The 16674-nt window shown below is 39.2% G+C and overlaps 1 protein-coding gene and 1 long non-coding RNA gene across 5 annotated transcripts in view; one reads left to right on the top strand and one right to left on the bottom strand.

Moving 5' to 3' along the window:
* Positions 1–9833, bottom strand: part of LOC141581479 (uncharacterized) — an 83381-nt gene extending 73548 nt beyond the window's left edge. For all 3 annotated transcript variants that reach the window (XR_012514144.1, XR_012514145.1, XR_012514143.1), the window contains exon 1: positions 9697–9833. This is a non-coding gene — a long non-coding RNA (uncharacterized LOC141581479). The remainder of the gene's footprint in view (positions 1–9696) is intronic.
* A 143-nt stretch (positions 9834–9976) lies between these two features.
* TMEM74 (transmembrane protein 74) lies at positions 9977–16122 on the top strand. 2 transcript variants are annotated; one of them, XM_074387054.1, is made up of 2 exons: positions 9977–10098; positions 12490–16122. In XM_074387054.1, the coding sequence occupies exon 2, from the start codon at positions 12529–12531 to the stop codon at positions 13444–13446; it is 918 nt and encodes a 305-aa protein (XP_074243155.1). In that variant the 5' UTR covers positions 9977–10098; positions 12490–12528; the 3' UTR covers positions 13447–16122. The 2 variants fall into 2 exon arrangements, with proteins under 2 accessions (XP_074243155.1, XP_010347572.1); XM_010349270.3 differs by having other exon boundaries at positions 9977–10102.
* Positions 16123–16674: the final 552 nt, after the last annotated feature.

The raw sequence follows: 16674 nt of genomic DNA, 5'->3' as shown, positions 1-16674 counted from the left end.
TGGTGGTACACACCTGTAATCCCAGCACTTTGGGAGGCTGAGGTGGGAGGGTTGCTTGAGATCTAGAGTTAGAGACCAGTCTGGAACATAGTGAGACCCTGTCTTTGCAAAAATAAATAAATAAATGATAATTGAGAGTTTCTTACAATGGAAGAAAGATATGTCTTCTTTAAAAGGGCCACTAAGTGCTAAACAAGACAAATTTAAGCAACAGAAATTAGCTATAGGTTTTAAAGGGGATTGCCATGATTATGTGCTTTATTAAGATCAATCTATTGGTAATGTTATGCGTGAATTAGCAATTTAAGATTTCAGGCAAGGCACTAACTAGCAACAAATGTAATAGTCCAGACAAGAGATGATGAGAACCTACACTAAGGAAGCAGAAAGAAGGAAGAAGTAGCAAGCAGAGTCAGAAAACTGATGCTGAGACTAATAAAAATGGTGAAATACTAAAGTCAAATCACACCATAAAGTCTAACAACATTTAAAAAAGAAACCCTATGAAGCGTAGTCACTACCGATGACATTTGCTAATGTCAGGCCTTCAATAGCGTAACACATAACACAACAACAGATAACATAATAGCATGACAGAGTTGAACTATAAAGGTCCCTGAAAAATATGAATCAAAATATGAAATATTCTTACCTGACATGACTATGAAAAATTATAGCAGTATATCTCAGAGTTTATTTTAAACAACACCAGTTCTACAAGATGCTTAATGAAAAATAAAAGATTCATAACATTGTAAGTTTGGGAAAACCTTAAAAACCATCTCTTGCCCTTGGAGTTTCAAAACATATATTAGCATCAAAGGGTCTCAGAACACCTACAGTAATGAAGCCTGCTGAAGTTTTAAGGTGCAGAATCCTTTCCTCCAGAATTACTTAGTTATATATCTCATGCAACTAATATTTATATAGATTATATATTTGGGGACATACTGCTCTTGAGACATATGTTTATGCATGTATAGGAATCTGACTTTATTCCTCTGATGTACATTTGAAAGTATAAAATATAGACATAAGGTATTATTATGCTTTTCTAACATGTCTATTTTATAGAAAATGGACAGGAACAGATAGGAGTGAAAAATTCAAGTAGAAAGAGTACTTAGTTTAAGCACTGAATAATATTACTCAAAAAAATTAGTAATAGTAATTACAAGGAAAATCTAAACTAAAATGTTTATCCCTTTTAATATTAAAGAAAGCAAAATACAGTAATGGCTTAAACCACTATCTATATAGGTAGATGAACAGATCACTTGTTTCCACTTTCTGAGCTCCTTTTCGACCAGCTGCAAATTAAGGAGAAAAGGCTCTCCTCTATATTGTGATTCAGTGATTCCGGCTACTTCCATATTGTGGCTTCAAGGTTATTTTAGCATCATATAGAGATAGAAGATGGTATGAAGAGTACAAGGGCAGAAACATCAGACACATAACTACCTGAGCCTGGTAGTTAACGTGCATCATTTTCATACATATTGCGTTGGCCAGAACTGGAAAGGTGGTCAAACAGAGATTCAAGGAGTGTAGCCATAGTTAAGATTGTTGTGCCTTCTTGATATACTGACCCTTTTAGCCTTGTTTCATTCTATCCCTGGTAATATTCCTTGTCCTGAATCTCACTTTAATACAACCATTTCAGCTTCCTTCTGATTAATATTTGCAAGATACATCTTTTCCTTATAACTTACCTGTGTCTTTACATTTAAATATCACTGATATTGCCTCTTGCTTGGATGATTACTATTAGCTATTTGATGACAACAGACTAGCTCATCTTCAATCAATTCCACAGATTAGACTGCACATCTTTTCAAAATTTATATAATGTACTATTCTCCTGCTTGAAAACCATCCTTAGGATTTTGCTATTTTCAGCCACCAGGTCCATCTAAGAGATAGATGTGAGCATCAAACTAACTTCTATTGTAGCAGTGAAGTTTTGGGCTTATTTAGTATAACAGCCTTTTCTCCTTAATTTGCAGCAGGTCAAAAAGGAGCTCAGAAAGTAGAAATACATGATCCATTCATCTACTTATATAGATAGTGGTTTAAGCCATTATTGTATTTTGCTTTCTTTAATGTTAAAAGGGATAAATATTTCAGTTTATCCTTATCCTTACTTAGAAGAGCAAGGACAATCTGTCCTCTACTGACATTTTCCCTATTGTCATTGATATTCCTTCCCTTACACTTCATACTGCAGACATACTAAAGATTTTTAAGTTCCAATAATTCACTTCTGAATTATCACTCACTGTTCATCTTCATCTTGCCTTATTCTTCTAATGGCCAGTTTCCTTCTAAATTTTATCACTTGGATATTACATCATGTAGGAGTCTACTTTGACCCTTCCAATTCTGATTTCAGCTTTCTTTCTGTAGGTTCGCACTGTATTATCTATTTCCCTTGTCACACTTATGAAATGGTGTTACCCTACCTGTTAAATTGACATGTCCCTCGCCAGACTGTAAGCTCCCTGAAAGTTAGGATATGTCCATTCAGTTCACTGTTGTACTTCCAGCACCCAGCATAGAACTTGTTGACAATTAATGGCTATTGAGTGAATGGCTGAATTACTTAAAGTCATTAATGACCTTAACACAGCATTCAGTGCAGTGATAATCTCATAAACTGGGTTTTGTCTCTAGAAACAGATGTAATAAAAAGACAGGGAAAGAGTTTAAGACATTGAAATATTTCTTGTGATCATGGTAGAATGGTACCAGGAATGGTTCTGTTCCCAAAAAGGCCATGTCATGAAGTGAGCAGCAAGAGGTCATTTAAATGAGAAAATGGAAGGGTACCCAGGAAATACAGAGCAGATATCAAAAATCCCAAGCCAAAAAGGGCTGAACTTAATAAAAACACATCAGTCAAGAGTGAAGGTGGAAGAAAAGCATTGGTCAAGAGTTGGGAAATGAGATAGCAGGAGAGTGCACAGAAGGCTGCCTATTACTGATTTTGCCTCATGTGAGATACCTCTCTCTGGAGATTTACCGTTAAGGTACTGGTAGCAAATCCACATATCTACAAAAGCTAAGTAGCAGAAGGACTTACCCAGATGCACGTTGAGGATGAGAACTACGAAAATCTAGATAGTGTATGTCCCATCTACAGAGTGCAAACCCTGCTAAGCTCTAGTTAATTGTTAACATACAAAAGTGAGGTCCACTGTTTCAAAATTTTTCATATAATTCAAGAGAAACCAGAAATCCAAATAGCTTTCTCAAATATTCCAAATTTCCAAATTTGAAAAATACCTAAGTATATTTTAACAGCTCAGTGCACCAATAAAACCATGTAGTTAGATCAGATTCAATCCGTAAGCCAATTTGTGTTTTCTACTTAATGAAATTAACATGAACTCTAACAGCAATAGTAGATTAAAAAGAAAAAGAAGGTTCCAGATTAGGCCCAGTGAATGCAGCCTTGTTTGTAGTAAGTTTAATTACAAAGAAAATCTGTGGTGTGAAGACAACAGGGACTTTATGCAACCAACAGACCCAAATCCTTCCACCAATATCCAATATTCTCCCCATATTGTTCTTTCTAAAAGTGTCATAAAGTTTATATGCAAAATATTAGACATGAAATATTTCCATATTTTTATTTTTGAGATATCAGTGCTCAGATTATTTTAAAGCCTACTGTTGTAAGAATTTTGGGACAATCTGAATAGCATACTTTTGTACACTCCCCACCCCGCCATGCATAGCAAGATGCCAGGTGAAGATAAGATAGAGAAAACTATCTTCAGGTTCTTCTTAAGGTAAAACAGAACTCTTTGATTTTGATATAAACCCTTTTAAGGCAGAGATTGCAAATCAGGCGCTTGCAACCTGAATCCACTCCAACAGCTGAATCCACTCCAAAGGCTGAATCCACTCCAACAGCTTTTAATCATGAACAACTACATACAGAAAAGTACGTGAAATAAAGAGGGTCACCTCCGGTAATTTAGCTCAGAGAACACCCTTGTAAACACATCCAGGTCAAGAAATAGAACAGTGCCAGAGTCTCAGAAGCCTCCCCTTTAGTCTTCTCAGAATCACAATGCTTTTTTTTTCCTTACAAAGGCAACCTACCTCTCGACATTTACGGTAACTGCATTCTTGCTTTTCTTTACTGTTTCACTAACATCCCCAAATACTTTGGTATAGTTTGCCTCTTAACTAACTAAATATCAATGAAATTATGCAATAGAATTGCACATTGTGTAGTTTTTAGTAGCTAGCTTTTCTTCAGCTTTACTGTATATTTTTAATATTCATATTTATTAATTTTATCATGAATGTACACATGGTGTTGGATCAGAAAGAGATTATTTACTTAAAAGCAAATAATGACCATGCAGTCCTCTGGATCCCAATTCTTACCCTTGGCACAACACAATAAAAGCCAGGTCAGCTGTCCTAGGAATACAAACTTTGAAGTTTGTATCATAGATGACAAACAAGTGAAAAAAATAATTTAGTCTGTTTACATATAGAAGCAAGAGAAAATCAACTTTTCCACCTCTCCCCAAAGATAGAAAAAAAAATCTTTGCTCCTTGGATGCAATAATTTTGGGTTCTCTAAATGTTTCAAATATAAATACATCTCTTCAAAGCCAAATGCACCCAAGTGTCTCCAGTGGTTTTGACCTAGAAATGTCTCTAAGATCCTGGGCCTCATTCTCCCTTTAATACCTACCTCTATGGCAAGATAAATCCCTTTCCAGTTCCCTCATTAATTTTGTGAATGTTAACTCACTCTCAATGCTTGCTCTTGCCCAGGTTTCAAGATCCCAAGTTTCAGCCAAATTTGCTGAGAAAGCCCCATAAACACAAAAATATTTTGTCTATACCTTACATTTGTGAGACCCACCCATTTTGTTGCATGCAACTGTAGTTACTTCATTATATATTATGCCAATGTATAAGTATTCTACAACTTAATTCTCTATGTTGCTGGTGGTGGACATTTTCTTGCACATGTCTTGGTACCCATGTGTGCATTTTTGTAGAGTGTACATCTAGGAGTAGAATTGCTGCATGATAGTTAACTTTCGTGGTTAATGCAAAAAAAGTTCCAAAGTGATTATACCAATTTACATTCCCACCACCAGTATATAAAATTCTAGTAACTCTATGCCTTACCAAAACTTGACATTGCCAATTATTTTGCCACTTCATCCATTCTAGTGCATGTGATGTGCTATTTTACTGTGGTTTAAATTACATTTCTCCTACAACTGATTATTCTGTGTTTCTTTCTATATACATATTGGCCTTATAGATACTCCTTGTGCATTTTTCATTCAAGATACAGAACTTTTCCATCACTACAAAAAATCTCCCTCATGGTAACCCTTTATAGCCATACCCACCCTCTTACTTCCTACAATCTCTAACCCCTGGCAACCACTAATCTGTTCTCCAACTCTATAATTTTGTCATTTTGAAAATGTTCTATTTACAGGGAATCAAAATACAATAAGTGATGTTTATAAATTGCCTTTTTTCATGTCTTTTTAAATTGTATCAGTGTATTTGCAAAATTATTGGTAAAATTGGTTTGAGATGATGCTGTACGTTTTCCGAGACTGAGTCTACTTTCTTCATCCAGGTATCTGGTATGTTAGCACTCTGAAGTCACACTGGTTAAATATTAGAAATTGAGATATTCATAAACTGAGATGCATGCCCTCTGAGGGCCTGCTTTACACTGCTGAGATGCAACCTTTCAAGATTCCAACCCAAGGTTTAGGGAGTGGAGCAGATTCACTATGGCTAATTTCTTTGGTGGGTTCAGGACCCTAATGCCCACTCTTCTTAGCCTCTTTGCCTCTAAATTGCCCTCTCTGGATCATGTAACATCCCCAACTAAAAAAAAGTTCCAAGCTCCTGACTTGCCTTTCTGAGATACTCTCCTTCTCTATATCCTAATGCAGTAATTTTTTTCTGTCTTGTTAAGTTTTTATGCCTTCAATCAAGTGACTTTTACATATTTTGTCAAGATTTTCTACTTATCCTCAGCAGCAGATAGGTCTAAATTACCATCTCTTACTACTGGAAACATCTTTCCAATAAATTTGTTTTCTCCGACCCATTAAGGATTTAAAATATATTAAATTTTGAATTAAAAATTCTGATATCTGACTTCTATTAATGTCTAAATTCACTTAAGACAAAACTCAGGTAGAACAATTAGGGGATACTGACCTTTTGGGAAAAGAACTTGCTCTTAACTTGGGTGATCTTCCCCCATCCCTATGGTCTATATTCAGACACTTTATTTAAGTAACATGCCGGCTTGGCCACTGTAAGCATTCTTATTAAGTGGAAACCTTTCAAATTTAATACGATACTTTTTTGTTCCTAGAATCTTGTTCATTAACAAGATCTTCATTCTCTAAATTATGGTCACATTCATTCTTTTCTTAGCACCAGCATGGGGTACAGGACCATATTCCTTATGCTACTCCTATTCAGTGACTGATCTTCTCTCCAGCCTATTCCAAAAATGGTTTTCTTACCTCTCTAGGACACAGCTTCTCCTGATAATAACTCTAAGTCAACTAATCAGCCCTTATTACTATTGAAAAAAAAAGAAACTGGAAACATCCTCGGTAATTATTATAAGAGGCTGGTTGTTAAAATTCTCGGCACTACCCTTGATTTACATGGTAAATTTACTTCCCAGAATTTTTCTTATTTTTCTACTGGTCAACAGTATAATAACGATAGCTCCTCCCACATGAAACAGAGTATAAGTAAACAGGAAAATGTGAAAATGTAAAACATTAAAATTAGCCTAAGACCAAAATCATTATGTAGATTTCTAAGAAGTGTTTTATCAGCATATATTAAGGAACTACTGTTGCCTGTGCATTGCACTATTTCATACCCACATACAGATTTAAAGTGATAGAATATCTTGGTTCTCAAAGAGCTTAAATTTTATCTGGAAAGAGAGATCACATTGAAAGCAGTATAAAATATTCATGAAATACTTTTCTATATCTAAAATGACAGCATAAAAGAAAGTGTATTATGCTACTAGAAAGCCAATTAGAGAGGTAACAATAAGTTGAGGATGTTGAATAAGAAAGGCTTTCGAAAAACATTCTTGGGTCAATTTTCAGGAGAGTTTTAGACACAAATTTACAAGAGAGAGGAGGAAAGTATTCCAGCAAGTGGCAATTCTTGCAGAGCTTGTCTTTCCAAGTACTCAATTGATTCATCTCTATTTTTTTGTCAGCAGACTTTTAAAGGTGATTTTGTAGTGTTGGCATGGAACTGATATATTTTTAATGCTCAAGAATATGTAGACAATCAAGTATTATTATATTTAGAAATAGGAAATGAGAGAGAATAATGGATAGGTAATCAGCTCGAGTCTCAGTTCAGTCTTGTCATCTTCCCTCTTAGCAGAAATACTGTAGGAGGTAAGGTGTTCAGTATGTAGAGGCTGACCTTAAGGAGTTTACAACTAATTACCATTAAGATTTAGGCACCTAAGCTAGAAGTTAAGCTGCATGCAGTGAATACCTAGCCACTCAAGAAATGTTGCAAAACAGTGGATGATAAATATCAAAAACATCAGTGCTGACAAGTCCCAGCAAATTTCACAGGAGGTGGAATCCTTGGAAGAAAAAGGCTTCACGAAAGAAATATAACTTAGAATCACTTCAGCATGGGAACCACAGAGATCCTCTAATCCAACTAGATGAATTCTTTCTATGACATCACTAATAAATGGCTCTTTCTCTCTTTTTTTAATCTTGACCAGTAACAGAGAATTTGCTTTCATGAGACATCAATTTTAGAAGTTTTAGAAATAAGTCCTTCCTTATACTAAGCTTCAAATCAGCCTCCTTCTTAAATTTAATAGTGCTATCCAGAGCTTCTCAGATTGGTGCCCTGGCACCAGGTGTGTTTACTTACTTATTTCCCTGGCCCTCCAAGATATCCTGCAGAGACTGAAGTACCCACAGCCCCAGAATCATGACCAGGAGAAACCTCTTGTGTTTAATCACAGTGCCATAAATAGTATCACCTGTTACGTATACTCCACTTTAAAGAAGATTGTGAAGCATTTCTCAGTATAGTGTGTTGGTGAAGAGATAAGTCTCTGGAATCACACAGACCCAAGTTAGAACCTTGGCTCTGCCAGATACTGTTTTTCAGACCTTGGGAAAGAAACTGCATCTTTTTAAACCTCAATTTCTACACTGCAAAGTGGGTGCAATATTACTGCCTCCCTTGTGAAGTTGGTGTAAAAATTAAAGATGATAACATAATAGCACTAAAAAATAGTAATATTGTCATTAGTTTTGCCTTTACCCTCTTAAAAATGCTATAGAATCCCTCTTTTACTTTTATATAAACTTTAGAATATTTAAAGTTTAACTATTTATTGCTTCCTCTAAGTACTCTCCTACAGCTAAATAGCCTAAGTACCTTCAGCATCTCCTCATCAACGTAAATTCAAGTTCCTTCATCATCTTAGTTGGTTTCTTTATTTCCTTTTGAATATGAAGTACTAAGAACTGGATGCATCCCTGTAGATTTGGCTTGATAAACTAGTCCTCAAAGAGTGGATGGAATAGGGCAATGGAAGAAAGATATTCATGCTGGAGACCCGTGTAGTAAGCAAAGAAAAAGAAGTGATAATACATCTATCATGTTTATCAACAAATGGGCCTCACTGGCTAAAACATAATTATATGGGGGGAAAAGGATTTTAAAGCGGCAGGATTGTGAACTGCTGTATTCATGAGACTATAGATTCTACCCTATGTAAAGAAATACCAACATAATTGTCACTACAGGAGATCGATCTATCTTTTGAAAGCAAGCAACCACAGTATTTATGTGAGCTACAAGCAAAACGTCATACATAATGTAATCCATTTTTGCTCCCCTAGAATTGTCCCAACGGGATGCTGGAAAGCTGGAGATTATCTACAAGCTACGCATACCCTGGGCTTTCAGTGGCTGTTGGCTGTTGCATTCCACTCTGGTTGAAAGAGGTTGGTAACAAGATTACCTTGTCCTATCCTGAGAGTCACAACTCAGGAGTTTCAACCTTCAGATTTCCTTTATTCCTGACCCTTTTTATTCTAGTCTTCTGGTGTTTCTTCCATTCATTCCACACAATATAATGCTTAGAACCTGTTGGTGTTTATGCCCCCACCTCGGCTAAGTATTAGTTGTGTGACATTGGGCAAATTATTCTACTCCTTTGTAACTCAGTTTCCTCTTCTGTTAAAATGAGGATTTTTTTTTGTTATTTTTACAGAACTTTAGCAACAAATTGTGACCGTTACATGAGATAATGTATTTGCAGTACTTAGAAGAGAGCCTCGCAATAATAAGCGCTATTTATGTTAACCGTTACTTTGAGTCATTATTATTCATACATTCAACGAATACCACTGTGCTAAGTTCAAGGGATATGGTGGCACACGGGACAATCTCTTACGCTCAATGCTCACATTTCTTCTAATTTTGTGAGAAATGCAATGACTTTAGAATCTGACTCCTGTATACAATTTCAGAACTTGGTAACTGTGGATAAGGCACTTAACCTCTCTGAGCCTGTTTCCACGGCGTAAAATGAAGATTAATAAAATATACTTGGAAGATTTGTTTTGACTATTAAATAAGACAAAATATGCAAATTACCTGGCACATTTGGAGCCAAATATACTTTCCTTTTCACAGTCTTGTGGCCACACCTGAGGCTAGGGAACTCCACTCCGAGCTTAGAAACCAGTGCTGTCTTCTCACGCGCCAGGAAGGAGTAAGGGAGGGAACTCATCTGCAGGAAGGGTAAAACCCAGAAGGCGTGGGAGGAGACAGAGACGGGAGGGATATAGGGACCGCCCCCGGCCTACAACTCCCGGGATGCTCCGGGAGCGCCCCGCCCCGCCCCGCCCCACCCCGCCCGCCACGGCGGGCGCTACCCACCCCGCGGAGCCCAGCGGCGTGCCGAGGCTACAAGTGCGGCGGCTGGTGATTGGGGGACTTTCTCCGGGAGCCTTGCGGGGAGAGCGCGCTGAGCTCGAGCCGCACCTGGCGGCCGAAGTAGGTGAGCGGCGGGGAATGGGACGGGGTGGAGGCTTTTGGGTGCGAGAGTGAGAGCCCTGGAGCCTAGCGGAGCTGGAGCGCACATCCCCGCTCCCTGCCCAAGGTGTCCTGCTTCGCGGACACATCCCTATCTCGAGTGCCTCGGTGGGCACCCAGTTCACCGGGAATGAGCTCCCGATCCCTCGGCGCTTGCGGGGGTCACCGCTGCCCGGTGCTTGCCGCTCGCTGTCCTGGCTCAGCGCGCTCGGGGCGCATCCAGAGATCGCCTCCCCGAGACCAGCCTTGCCTGTGTCAGTTTAAAGCAAATATTAACGCTGTTAATTGATGACAGATGGCCGAAGCAAAGTGCTTGTCCCCTCGCTATAAGGCGCGTTGTCGTTAACTGGGCTTTTAAGCAGATCAGAGGAAAAAGAGGCAGAGGACGGAAGAAAAGAGCCTTTAGCTGGTCCCCTGGGATTATCCATTCTCCACTGAGGATGGAAGCCCCGGATTAGGGAGCTGCAAAGGACTGTGCTGCTAGCGTACCTCCGATACAACAAGCGAACAAGCGGGAGTAGCTTTTCTTTAAAGAGAGGTAGAGGCGGCTGTAGGGAATTAAGTGGGGATTGCTGTCCTGTTTTGTTATAAATTGAAATTCTCAAAGAACCCTGCTGATTTTATCCAAAGTAGCCTAGTATGATGAGTTTAATTGTGCCAAAGGTTAATCAGAGCCCCTAATGCCCGAGAAAACTGGGAGACGAGTTCTCGGTAATTGATGAAGCCTGTTACCATCACTTCATTCATTGAGGGATCCTTCAGTGCTGGGGGTGGGGGTGGGGGGGTTGTTCTAGTTTACTAGTGATTCTTTTGCCCTTGGTGGTTTTTGCTGTCTTCACTGTAGAGAAACTCTGATAATAGGAGAAAAACGTGTTTTGCTTTTTTTTGTTTTGTTTTAAATAAATTCTCATGTTGAGCAGAAAACATGTCGATTCCCTCTCCCATATTTTGAGTTGCCAGGTTGACCTTAGGTGACCCTTGCCTGTGCTGCTGTTACCAGCTTTGGAGCTGTGGATTTTGAATCATAAGAAGCCTCAAGCCATTGGGTTAAATCAATTATCACCCTGGATTTGGAAGTAAAATAAAAGCCTTTGGTTAAAATCTCTATATTTAGTGATAGTGGAAAGTGAATTTTTATGCCTTGGAAAGACGGCAGAGGCAGAGAAAAATAGGCAGATGGTTTTCTGCTCAAACCAAAGTTCTGTTCCAGGAATGCCCCTTGCTGCAATGAGGGATGAAGAGTGACATGTTTATAAAATTCCAGAGGTAACCTTGGAAATAGCTTCTCACCTATTTGCCTCCACAGAACTCCTACTCTGTGGGTTTATAATTTGTCTTTTATTTTCAGTTTACTTCTAGACTGGGTTTGTAAAACTATCCGGATGGTCAATTTCTTGTGCATGTGTGTTAGCAAAGCATGCAGAGAAGGAGGAACACAGACCCGCACAGACCCAGGGAATGGGAGTAACAGATCTTGCAGCTGGAACAGACAGGTGTGTGTGTGGAACAGTGAGTTGGCCCATTGTATTTTGCAGGAATTGCAGTAAGGTCTGTTGCCTATACGCTTTGGGGTTCCGAACATGCTCCTCCATGGAGCAGTGTTCCATGGGGGAAGGAGGGAATAGGGCTGAGTAGAAGCACAGCAAATAAGCAGCATGTGGACTTGTAAATAAAGGGCTGTGTGACTAGGGTCACTGAATGTATGACATGTAAGGTTAGCAGAGGTGGCTGATTAAACTGGCTTTTTTTTTTTTTTTTTTAAATCTACTTCAGATCTGCAGAATCAAAACGCTGAGTTCATTCCCAGCTGATAGGGGTGTATAGTCATTCACTTATGGTGATGCTCTAAAGCTAATCTGTATTAGAATCTGTTCTGAACTAGGGAGAGTGTAAACACTTACAGTCTAATTGAATTAAGAAGTCTGTGCTTCCCCAAGTCTTCCAGAAAATTGGCAGCTCTACTAAAAAGGGCTCTTGCCTTTCTCATTTGTCTTTTTACAGGAAACCTGCCTTGTCGTTTGAGGGATCCTCTTGCAGGAATGTGTGAGTCCTTGGATAAATTTGGCTTGGTGATGGCAGTTGCCTTTCTCAGTAGACACCACCATTTCCTCCATGCGCCTTTTCTACCCTGACCTAAGTCTTTCAGTGTTGATCACTATGACAAGTGAGAGCATTTGCCCTTCCAACACTTTCCTGCCACTAGGTATCCCCTCCCTTCTTTCTCCTGTTTGAGGTGGAAAAGGGGCTAAACAGGTCCAGCTGTGAAGAAAATGGCGCTCTCAGGAGCAACACTCCTGGAAATACAGCCTTAGCTTCTGTTAGGTTCTTATCTAACTCTGTTGTTATTGGCAGACTTTCCGGAAGCTGCTGGGGAATGTCTGACTAGCGTTCATGGAGCTCTACTCCCTTGCTAAGAAGAGCAACCAGGCAGACCTCTGTGATGCCAGGGACTGGAATTCAAGAGGGCTTCCTGGTGACCAGGCAGATACAGCAGCCACAAGAGCTGCTCTCTGCTGTCAGAGACAGTGTGAGTCCACCCCAAGAGCAACTGAGATGGAAGGGTCTAAACTTAGTCCTTCTCCAACATCCCCTTCCTACTCTCTGCAAAACAGTACCCTTCTTCCAGACGCCTTTCCACCAGGACCTCTCCACTCGGGGAACAACCAAATAACAGCGGAACAGAAAGTCTGTAACTGCTGCAGCCAGGAATTAGAAACTTCTTTTACCTATGTGGACAAAAACATCAACTTGGAGCCACAGAACCAGAGCTCGCCATCAGTAAAAGGGCATGATCACCCTGGGGAGCTTGGCTGGGAAAATCCAAATGAGTGGTCCCAAGAGGCTGCCATATCTTTGATATCTGAAGAGGAGGACGATACAAGTTCCGAAGCTACATCTTCAGGGAAGTCAATAGACTACGGTTTCATCAGCGCCATCTTGTTCTTGGTCACTGGCATCCTGCTGGTGATCATCTCTTACATCGTCCCCCGGGAAGTGACTGTGGACCCCAACACTGTGGCAGCCCGGGAGATGGAGCGCCTGGAGAAGGAGAGCGCGAGGCTGGGGGCTCACCTGGACCGCTGTGTGATTGCAGGGCTCTGCCTCCTCACACTGGGGGGTGTCGTACTGTCCTGCTTGCTAATGATGTCCATGTGGAAGGGGGAGCTCTATCGTCGAAACAGATTTGCCTCTTCCAAAGAGTCTGCAAAACTCTATGGTTCTTTCAACTTCAGGATGAAGACCAGCACGAATGAAAACACTCTGGAACTGTCCTTGGTAGAGGAAGATGCACTCGCCGTACAGAGTTAATTCTGGTTGTGAATATCTTGAGAGTCTGCCTTGGCATTTTATAGTATGAAAAAAAAGTTAATTTGTAAAAAAAAAAAAAAAAAAAAAAAAAAAAAAAAAAAAAATTCACAGTGCAATTTATTTGCCTGGCAAGAAAAGTTTATTTCACAAACCAACAGCCAATGAGTGATTTTGTTCTCCATGTGATCTGTAATGGTCAGGAACTTCTACTTCAATAGAAAAATATTTCTAATGATCCAGTACACAAATATGTGATATTACTCTTTGGACACTAGGTGGTTCTACGCATAGTAGGATCAATTGCTAATCTATTTTGTGAAAAAGAACTAAGCACTAATCAATAATAAGGCTTACATTTAATTCTCAATGGTGCTTATCCATTTTCTTGCTAAATTATCCTTATTGTTATTTGGCTAAACACTAAAATATGGAGTTTTGAATTTGAATATTTTGAAGTTTGAGGATGTTGGGCTTTGTTTAATTGTAAAAAATGCTATGTTTGAAATTATTCCTGTATTCAAAAATGGCAATTAAGTCATTCGGATAAACTTTCTAATAAAGGAAAATTATGTAAATCATTGTAAGACCAATGTGAATTTAAACTACAGTATTAGTGCCAGATAGCAGCCAGGGTCACTGCTCTTTTTTAAAATGAAGTCAAATTAGTTACTGATATAAATTTTATTTTTTGTGACTTTGCCATCATACCAGTTGTTTGTGCGCTTGAAGTCCACTGTTTCTCACACCAAAGAGGCAAGCCATGAGACATTTTAAATATATTTCCGGACATCTAAACATCTGGGCAGGCCTGAATCATGATTGGCTCTGGTGTGCTCCCAGGTGACATCTTATTATTGCTGTTTGGGGAAAACCACCAGTAAAATTGCAGCTAGACTTTTGGGGACTGTGCCTAGCAGGCTGTATCACTTGCTCTGGCCAAGCAACAACTGCTTCCCTCATGACAGCAGCAGTCCTTAAGCCCAAAGCCAAAAAAATTAAAATGGGGAGAGAGAGATTAAAAACACCAATTCAATGGGCACTGTAGTCATCGTCTAAGAAAGTGATTTCTTTGTAGATTTTTAAAGGCTATTTCAAATGTTTGAAATTTGTGTTGTTGTGGACGACTGTGGAATACATGGGTGACTTTGGCTAGCAAAATGTGTGAATCAAGAGATTTATGTGGATGAGCTCTCATGGGTGCCAGAGATTGATTTGATGAGTGAGGTATGCTGCATATAACTAAGAGTTGAGGTGAAATACAAAAAAGGGAGACTTGGAAGACAATAAAAAAGAGAGGAGGGGCATATGAAAGAATTAATAGGTAAAAATGAGAAATCATATGGGCATCAGAGGAAGCTAGAGGTAGTTAATTGCCTTCTGCTATAGAGCAATGCTGATGGCCTAAAAGAATTGAGATAAATATGACTTTTCTATTACTGTTTCTTTGTGCTTTTTGAACAAACTTTGTTTTACTGTGACTCTGATTTCATTATTTTTGTTGAGGCTGCCTTATCAGTGGCATAAGTTTTATATTCTGAGGGTTTCTACGTCCAGCTCCAGCCTGCTTAAGAATCCACTTTGGATGACCTGGAGACAAGAAGGAAACAATCTACTACTCTGCTGAGTGAGTAGGTCTAAGCTGTATGTTAAAAAAGGAAGGCATTAAAAAAATTACATGTTTATTCATAGAAGCTAAGTGAGATCAACTAAGTTTTGTTTTTATTTATTGGTGAAACAGGATTAATTAGCCAAATGGCAGACTAAATTGAATTAATGTAGAGCCGACTTTCAGTTTATGAAGGAAGAGGAGTTTGGGAATCAAGTGTTAGGAAGTCTTTTCAACTGATGATAAAGATTTTCATGCAGAAGCATTTAATGAATCTTGCAGAGCTACCAAATAATGTAGATGTGATCTAGAGGCAACACATCTAATGGCATTTGGAAAAATGCCATTTTGGAAAAAAAAATTCAAGGGGGAAGGAAAAGACCTTACAAGTCAAAATATATTTCTTTTTTTTCGAGAACTCTATAATTTTCTTTAAAATTTAAAATTGAAATGTAAGTAAACACATATTTTAACATTATTTAAATCTGCTTACATATAGAGCACATATCTTTTAAGATTCTACTTATCTGAGGGCAAACTACTATATATTATATGATTTAGAAAATCATCTGGATGACTCCTTTTGGGCTGTAGTGACACTATTCAGATGCTTGCCTTAATCGACTTTTCCCTGGGTATTTGGTTTATGTAGCCCTTATCCATCCTGGCAGTGCCTGAATTCAAGATGATTACTTCAACTTAAAATGATGGTAACACAGGCAAAGAAAAGCCATGTGTTTTATTTACTGTTGTTTCCAATCTGATGAGGAGTGTTTTTGGCTCTAGAGGTACTTTGGCAAGACCAGGTGATACATTCTATAGGTATTGGCCATACAATAGCTATGGTGTTGGTCTTGCATCCTTCATGGGGATTTATGACCTTACATTTGTCTCTTCAACGTGGTGCTGGTTGTTATCTATGAAAGTTTTTATTGCTAGACCTAGAGAAGAAAAACATTTTCAGTGGTCCTGGGTCTTTAGCTTATTTACATGGTTTTAGAAGTCTAAACGCAGAGTCATCTTCCTAATCTCAGTGAGAAGACAGTTCATCTTTCAGCAGTGTGGTCCAATGGGGTGAATTACAGAAAGAAAGCTGCCTTTCTCCTTTATTACTTGGATCTACACACTGCTGATGGGTGATTTAAGGCTTCTAATGTCTTTAATAAGCCAATCCTTTTAAGGGTACCCTAAACTGTTACAAAGAGTTTGCAAAGAGTTTTCTTTGCAGTGCTCTGTGTCCTTTCCACCCACTGGGAGCTATTAAAGTAGATCACGTAATGTGATGTACTGGCCCCTCATATAAAGAACAGCTTTTCTTCATGCTCCCCACTACTTAGCTGATTTATAGTTTAGAGCAGGCATCCCTAAACTATGGCCCGGCCCGTGGGCTGCATGTGGCCCCCTGAGGCCATTTATCCGGCCCCCCGCCGCACTTCAGGAAGGGGCACCTCTTTCATTGGTGGTCAGTGAGAGGAGCACAGTATGTGGCAGCTCTCCAACGGTCTGAGGGACAGTGAACTGGCCCCCTGTGTAAAAAGTTTGGGGACGCCTGGTTTAGAGGAAGGCAAGACTGCTTGGAATCATCAAGTTCTTGGAGGCCATGGGTACTTTTACTCACATGA

The sequence above is a fragment of the Saimiri boliviensis genome, chromosome 15 (genome assembly GCF_048565385.1).
Source record: "Saimiri boliviensis isolate mSaiBol1 chromosome 15, mSaiBol1.pri, whole genome shotgun sequence".
In the NCBI taxonomy this organism is placed as follows: domain Eukaryota; kingdom Metazoa; phylum Chordata; class Mammalia; order Primates; family Cebidae; genus Saimiri; species Saimiri boliviensis.
The sequence above is the reverse complement of the archived record's forward strand: the minus strand, read 5'-3'. Positions and strand labels throughout refer to the sequence as shown.